Genomic DNA, 8256 nt, shown 5'->3' on the forward strand with positions numbered 1-8256 from the left:
AACATAAATCTGAGCCAGAACCCAGCTCGGAACCGGAGCCAAGTGTGGGTCCCAAGTCGGGAGCGACGAAAGGTAACGAGGACCGATTTAACGCTTATTTTCGCACCATATCGCCACGCTCTACTATCATATCATTAACTCCTGAGCTACCAGAGATTTTTCGCTTTCTAACTTCTAGTTATCTAACTTTAGTTTCTTGACGTTGCAACGAGAAGCAGAGTTTCCGATAATTCCGACATGTATTATACGAGCACATATTACGTTAATGATAACAAATTCAATGATAAAATATATAAAATCTCTCGTAGTTGTACAACATCTCAGCGACAATCAGTAGTGTGTACATCGCTCATTACTTTCGCGATATTCGCCACTTTCACGATAACCGTACGGCCGCCAGTAAAAGTTTGCACGACTGGAACGCAACGGCAAATATTTGCCGTGAAAGCGTATTTAGCGTGCTGATAAGAAGCGAGAATAATCTATTCCGTTCGCCACTTCCACCGGATGTCGACACTGATTGTAAATTGTTAAACGCAACTGTGCCCTGACTCCGCACAAATTTCCCATCGATTTTATTTCGCCAACTGCGTCTCTGCACATAGCAGCGAGGAGTGTACAACTGTCTTGCAGAGATAACGTCGATAACGCTTATACGCTTCACGTCCTCGTCGCTACACCACGCTCACTATGAGAATTTTATATTTTTTTTCCTGTACATATCGATAACTTCCGGGTTGCAGCATGCATTACTTCGACACGAAATTTGCACGTGTCTCGATCTCTACCCGTCACGACACACCGTAGGATACCATTTAATCCCCCGCATTACCATAACGTCGACTCATCTCATCTTCAACCGAATAATCGACCCTATACACTGAAAAGAAAATTTCGCTACCGTAGCTAATCATGGTTTGCTAAAAATATTTTGCTGCCAAAACTATAAATTTCTAAACCGCAGCAAACGGTTCGCTATCGCACTTAATACAATAGGCACAGTAGCAAAATATTTAGCTATCACAACTAAATATTAGCTGTCCATATTTTACAACTGAAATTTAGTTGCCATATACAGTTTTTATCCACGGCAGCTACATTTTTCTTTCTGTGTATATCAGAGCTGAAATGCACTTAACGGAAAAGTACAAGTTTTTTTTAAGAATTTTTACGTGTTTGAACGTAAATGAAGAAGGTACCTAAAACTCTCAAACAATGAAAAAAATACCAAAAGATATATGTACAAAATCTCAATTCTCCTTGTACGTAAATGAATTCCCAAAAATTGCGGTGACAAAGGACGCATCGTATCGGACGCATTTCAGTTAACCGTTCAGTCTCATCATAGGGCATTCTACGTGATAATCATATGGCGAATTTTCGCAACTTTGCGAAAATGTGTTCCCCGTGTTAACTGAATTTATTCGCGCACACGAAGCATCGTTGCCGGCGCCGGGGCACAAGTACACGCCCAAGCACGACTTCAACCCCATGGACTGCACGGACATCATAATCGGCACGGCGCGAGGGACGAGTTACAGGATCGGCGATTATTACACGAGGGACAGGTCGACGCCGCGCAAGGACGCGTACTGGGACGGGCGGGACAGCCTGACGGCCGCGTTCGGCTACGAACGCGACGGCGTCACGACGATGCTCTTCCGCAGGAAGCTGGCCGCGAGCGAGCCGACCGATCACGAGATCCGCGACGGTAATATGCAGGTGATTTGGGCGAAAGGTCAAGAGCCGGGCAGGTACATACACCAGCCGGCTAGCGGGATCGAAAAGGCCAAGGTCAGCGTCAAAGACTTCTACAAGGTCGACGAGCTCAAATATCACGGCCACGGAATGCAGAGAGGCGCGGTCACCATGAATTTCTTCGGTGAGGTCATCCATTCAGCATCCGCCGCGTTTATCCTGAGATTATTGAGGCCCGCACCGGTGTTCGCGGCGCTTAAAATCGTAAATCTTACCGCGAATGCCGACGCGGTACTTTTTAACGAAGCTCTTCGTTCTTTCCAATTTTTTTAGCCATTCTTTCTGGATCATCCTTACTAAAATTAGTTTTTATATTGTCCCATTAATTTTTAAAATGTCTTCTTTTATTTTACAATGTACCGATTAAATATCTCGTGCAATATTTAACAATGCTTTGGGCGTCTTAGATGAGACTAAAAAGCCGGAATTCGCCGGCGGCGTGGCGTCGCAAGATGGTACCTGCGGTGGCCAGTGGCGTTACCCGAGAAATTGCTCGCCGGAAAACGGCACTTGCGAATACTCTATACAATGGGCGTATAAGGGTAAAAAGGTAATTTGTCTCATATTTCCTCGACGCTCCTTTCTTATGCGGACGCAGACAAAATCACTCTGACGAAATCGATACTATGGAAACTTTTCTCCGTAGGATCTGATAACGTTCGTAATCTCCACGTCGAATACCAATATGTGGACCGGAGTTGGATTTTCCGACGACATCAACATGGTAAGAGTTCGTCAAATAGAGAGACAGTCTTTTCTTTTGACAAGCCGCTTCGATATTCAACGTCCTTTCAACTGAATCGCGAATTAAATATCAAATTCAATAGCTGAGCAAAAGAGCAATCGCTTAAACGGACTGTCTCTCCTTGAAAGAAAATGTGCCGCGTAAAGAGTAAGAGAGAGAGAGAGAGATTGGATTTTTAATGAAATTTTCAAATGTTCCTTTTCTTTTTAGTCGCAGACCGATGCTGTGCTCGGGTGGGTCGATAAGACAAACGGTCGGGCTTTCGTGATGGACACCTGGATCAGCGGCTACAACGCGCCGTTGTTGGATCCGTCGCAGGACGTCTACAACATCAGCGGTCGCATCGAGAATGGCGTAACCACCCTCCGATTCTCGAGGAAACGCGTAACAAAGGACAGCAAGGATCTCTCGTTTACGGACGATCACTGCCTGTATATGATGTTCCCGGTGAAGGGGGGCGTATTTAATCCGATCAATAAGAAGATTCGAAAGCACGACGTGAAACCGGTCGTTTCATCCAACAGAATATGCATCAGGTCCTGCGGCCTGGAAGGTAAATACCGGCTACCGCATTTTTGTTGCTCGCTAAAGTGGTTCGACGCAACTATTAACGCGCAATGTAATTTTTAAAAAGATATTTATTCATTCGTATCATTTATCTTACGCCTTACGACTCGGAAATAAATTAAACTCGGTTTTTCAAGTATTTATCACCTATTCAGATTTGATTTGTTTTTATGAGCGCGACATACTCCTAAAATTTAGCATCATCTTTTTTGAATACGCTATATATCATTGTTTAATTACACTTTCGTCATTTTACGCATCCAATTATTATAATAATTACGATTGTCACTGAATTAATATTTTTCGTTACAAAATTGTCCCGTGATTTTTGTATATGACTAAGGTAGCTGATATGTGCTGAATTAATGTTTTTCGATGAAAAATTGTCTCGTGATTAATATGTGACTAAGGTAGCTGATATGTTCCAAAGTAGTCCGAAGTATATATCGGATTTTTATTAAGAGTATCATTCAATTACGTACGTAGAACTGGAAGACCAAACCACTCCCGCGCCACCGAGATTGCATTACGATATCGAAGTCAAACTCGTTAACTTGGGCGACGGATTTATGGCCCCCACACCCGACAGTCCTGACTTCGAGGTAATCTCGAATAGGATATCGGAGAGCTTCGGGCCGGTCTTCGAGAACCTCCCGGGCTACTATCAAGTCCGACTCGACGAATTACGAAAGTAAGATAGCGAAAACGAAGAAATAACAGAGCAGCAAGGAGATACGATGTTCGATAAGGTACCACTCATTCCCGTTCGTTCCCGTTGCAGAGACAACGAGCAGGGAGTGATCGCGCGCATGAACCTGATCGTTGACAAGAACGAGGCCAAGGGCAGGTCTCTGAAACCCGCGGACACCGGCTTAGAAGCGGAAAAAGCGTTGCGCGAGGCACTCGTGACCGGCAAGGTTGGAGCACTCAGCGTCGATCCGCAGTACTTGATAGTGAGAGCACCCCGAGGTAAAAGCCCTGAGTTTCCAAACATTACACATTGTTCGCTTGTCGATTTCGGCCTTTCTAAATGCTTTCCGCCCATTACAATCTTTCCCTTCTAGATTGAAGTTCGAAATTAAATTATATCTCATCTTTTCTTGATATAACTGCATATAACGGTAATTATCTTAAAATTTCAAGAGTCACGCGGTTCAATTATGCAGCTTCAAGCAGCGTCATTGTTTAAATGCTAACAGAATATTCGAATTATTTCCCAAGTAGTAAAGTGAAGTAGCGAAATGACGTCTTAATAACGTTTTAATGGCGTCTCTAACGTCAATAAGACGTCATTGAAACGTCATTTGACGTCGTCTCGCCACTTGGGTTGACATACTCGTCTTCATCGAGCTCGCTACAAGTTTTACGAGGTAAAACTACGTTATTACATTCGCTTTCAGTGAACGATATAGATACGGATGACGAATACGATCGGCCACCTTCCGCGACGGACTTGTTTTTGGGCGCGACGAAGCTTTACATCGTCGTCGGTTGCGTGGCAGCGTTGCTGGCCCTCGCTCTGCTCCAGGCCAGTTGTACTCTCTACAGGAGCTCGAAGAGACGAGCAACCAAGGTACGTCCCGTGTTTTCTCTTCTTCTCACGTATTTTTTTTTCTCTCCACTATTTCTCGCATCCCCTCAGGTCTCCCTCCTGAGTGTTGTGTTCCGCTACTTCTCTAACGAACTTGTGATGTTCCAAGAAAGACGTATAGCGCAATCCGAGTTTTATCTCCGGAAAGGAAACTAGTCTTTAAGCATTATTTCGGTGGAACTCCCGCACTTATTGTAGCGACTATTAAAAAGTACCGCTCGCTCCAGCCCCTTGATAAACGTAACGAGTTTGCGTCCCGGTTTACCTTCCCCGAGTGCGATAATGATAATGATTTTTGTCTATTAATTATTAACTAAATAACTGTAATATCGTAACAAATCTAACGAACAATTAAAACAATTCTGTGGCGGTCAGACGACAATGTGCCTGCAGAGCGGCCAGAACAGTACAAAGAGCGACAGCTCGCGGATGTAGAGCCGATTGTGAGCAACGCGTGCTGTTGCAAAGCGGTTGCTTCTTGCGAGTAAAAATCCGCACGCACTAAGATGAGAGATGAGAGGCCCGTGAGAAGCTTGATAGCAGTCGCTATGGTCTAAGTATGGATCCTATTTCCGCTCACACAGCGCCAAGACACCTTCGTTAGTGCTACTGCGTAGAGAATAGCATCAGCCCCACTGAGGAGTGTTGAGACACCTCTGTTCACACAGCGTAAAAGACAACACTACCTCCACTAGCACTGCAGCGTAAAAGTCAGCAACCTTCACTCACACGAGTGTTAAGAGCGAATTTTCTTACAAAGGTCGAAACCAGGCTGGACCGAAAACCTTCACCGCGATCGATCTTGGACAGAGATGTTGCCGAACAGGACTCCATCCACGAGCCGTAATCGCGCTGAACGAATTGCAAACAGACCGCGCGGGCCGTAACCAGGTGTCATTATAAAATTGGCACTTTATTTAAAAAAACCGAAAGTTCTTGACAGTCCCGTTTGCAACCGCAATAATTCTGTAGTTCCTGTATGTGATAGGTTTTAGAAATACATTACTAAAAAAAAAAGGAACGCTGCATAGTACCAAAAGTACGTAATTTTTCAGAACAAAACAACGTGTTCTTTTATAAAGCACAGAATAAGAAAGATAAAGTTTTAAAAATTATCGATAGTGCATTAAAGTTAAAGAAATTCCAAGTTTCAAAATGCCTTTTTAATGTTTTGCCCACGATGATTTTTTCACAAAGTTTCAGCGATTTAAAAATAGCCCAAGTTTTAGTATGTGTGAAAAATGTTCCTTTCTTTTTTTTAGTAGTACAGTTCCGCTGATTTTAGTAGAAAAAATAACATTTGAACGTAAGAGGTGCTAACTTCCCGCAGTAATTTCAACTAGAAAATTATATAATTCTAGGGCAGACAACTCTATAGTTGTCGATGCAATTTAACAAATTCCGTCCATTAACTGTTTTTAAATTTCTCAATCGGACTAGCACCTCACTTTATTAAGTGGCTATTCACGTTTCTCTTCTATCCTACTTTTTGCGCTACCCGACGTAAACGTTATTATTCTATCTACAAATAAGTATAACAGCATAATAAATTCAGTACTGAGAAAAATCCCAATTGAATTGTGATATCATAAGAGAAAAGCCAAAATTCGATATTGAAGACGGGTTTCTTTCTTCTTTTACTGCGCGCAAATGGAAGGTCAGATTGCGTACGTCTTCTTGGGACACTCTGTAACGACAAAACTACGTTTCCATCCCCTAATGAACCCGACATCTTTTGCTTCGCTTGTGTTGCATGACTCGCAATCCCCGCGACCAAAAAAGAGGGTGTACTCGCTGCCTCTGGCTTCCTCCGACGCGCCCAACCCGATTCATCGCACGAACGCGACGCGGTACCATCGACAACAAAACGGCGATCATCATCACCATCATCACAACAACAACACCAACCACCACCATCACCATCATCATCACCACCAGCTCCGGCATCACTACGTCCCGTCCGAAACGCATCGGGCTAATCCCAGCTGGTAGAGCTTCTCGTCGAGCATAATCGGTGCGCAATGTCACACTTGTCCCCGTGTTCCTTCGCTCTAATCCAGGTATCTTACTAACTCGCTTCTTTATTTGCCTCCTCCTCGCTCTCTCTGTAATCGCACGTTTCTACGCCCTCACGACCTTGCTACCAAGCTTTTCTCGTTTGATTTTGTCTCACTAATATGGGATGATTAACCTGTGTCTCTATCTACTCATTACGTATCACAGATTACCGTGAATAGATCTTATTTCTTACGTTGTCAATTGGCAAATAGACGCGTGTGAAATACACGAAAGATAATTTCCGACTAAGAAATGACGAATAATTTTGAAAAAAAAGTTAAAAGGAAAGTAAAATAAAATTTGGTAAGATTATTCGCAATTATTTTCTAAAAATACTATTTGTTGCGCAGGAACGTTTGATCGCAAGTAACGCCTGGAAAGACTACGCGTCCGGTGCGAACACGAACTTCGCATTCGAGGCGTTCGAAACGGAAGAGAAGGCGCCGCCGCCGCCGATTTCCAGCCTGCCGAGAGCCAGGGAGATGACCGGCAACGGGATGAGTGGCATGAACGGAACCGACGCGGTCGAGGGGCCCAACAGGATGGTCGGACCCAGGGCGACCTACAGTCTTCCGCGCGCGCCCGGTGCCAGACATTCGGCGCCTATCCAGCACGGTTACTACACGCAGGATCGCAGGGACCATTACGGGCGCCCGAAGAGTATGCACAATCCGGCGGGCGCGGCGGCCCAGGCGAACCAGCCGGACTTCTACTTCATGCCCAGCCAGCGAAAGTACAGCGGCGAGGTCGTGCGCGTTTACGTGGATTACGGCAACCAGATGCCGAAGTAAACGAGGGGAAGTTCAGGTCGCGAGTCGCGAGAACGATTTATCCGCTTCACCGAAGCGATCTGTACATATCCGAGTTGTAGTGACAGAGGACGCGGAGAAAGGACTACGCAGCCCCTGTGCGGTGCTATTTTGTCTCTGTTTCTTCTATCCCTTTTCCCCGTGATTTCCCTTCGCCGAGGACCCACCTGAATCGAGTCGCTGGGTTACGGATAGGGAAGTCTCCCCCCTCCCCCCCGTACGGAAGCATAGAAGTGGCGCTTACGACCAAAGAAGATAATTCATGGGGCGCGCGCCCTACAATTCTGTATAGAGCGCATGAACTCTCGTCAAACTTTTGTGCTTTTGCGGTGGAGAAACTGTAATGATTATATAAGTAAGTCTCATGTAGTAGCCGAGAAACGGACAGTCCGCGGATCCCTGGGTTCCAAAATACGAATCTTACGATCTAGCGATATGTATTCGAAGATTCAAGATCCAGGGGCCATATAGCTTAATGTCAAGAAAATAAGACTCGAAGGACCCACGGATCCAAGAATAACAGGATTAAACGATCCTGAAATTCGAGAATTCGAAGACCCGTAAAAAAAAAACATGTACCTAAGTTTATCTCGCTCGAATATGCGTCTCTTTGTATCGCGCGGCAGAATCCCGACACGTTCAATGGATGCATCTACGTCGTCTACTCTAAAGAGCAGGCGTGGACACGCGTTTGAGCAATAAAACATTTGTACATTTTTAAACGAAGT

General features: G+C 44.8%; 1 protein-coding gene across 1 annotated transcript in view; it reads left to right on the plus strand.

Annotated features, from left to right (window-relative positions):
- Positions 1–8254, plus strand: part of LOC105564430 — a 38371-nt gene extending 30117 nt beyond the window's left edge. The window contains exons 10-18 of the mRNA XM_012016785.1: positions 4–72; positions 1439–1882; positions 2166–2308; positions 2405–2482; positions 2714–3056; positions 3557–3761; positions 3852–4039; positions 4471–4643; positions 7070–8254. Of these exons, the coding sequence (XP_011872175.1) occupies positions 4–72; positions 1439–1882; positions 2166–2308; positions 2405–2482; positions 2714–3056; positions 3557–3761; positions 3852–4039; positions 4471–4643; positions 7070–7510 (2084 nt within the window). The 3' untranslated portion in view covers positions 7511–8254. The remainder of the gene's footprint in view (positions 1–3; positions 73–1438; positions 1883–2165; positions 2309–2404; positions 2483–2713; positions 3057–3556; positions 3762–3851; positions 4040–4470; positions 4644–7069) is intronic.
- Positions 8255–8256: the final 2 nt, after the last annotated feature.

The sequence above is a fragment of the Vollenhovia emeryi genome, unplaced genomic scaffold (genome assembly GCF_000949405.1).
Source record: "Vollenhovia emeryi isolate VEMERY1.0 unplaced genomic scaffold, V.emery_V1.0 DF939165.1, whole genome shotgun sequence".
Taxonomy (NCBI): Eukaryota; Metazoa; Arthropoda; class Insecta; order Hymenoptera; family Formicidae; genus Vollenhovia; species Vollenhovia emeryi.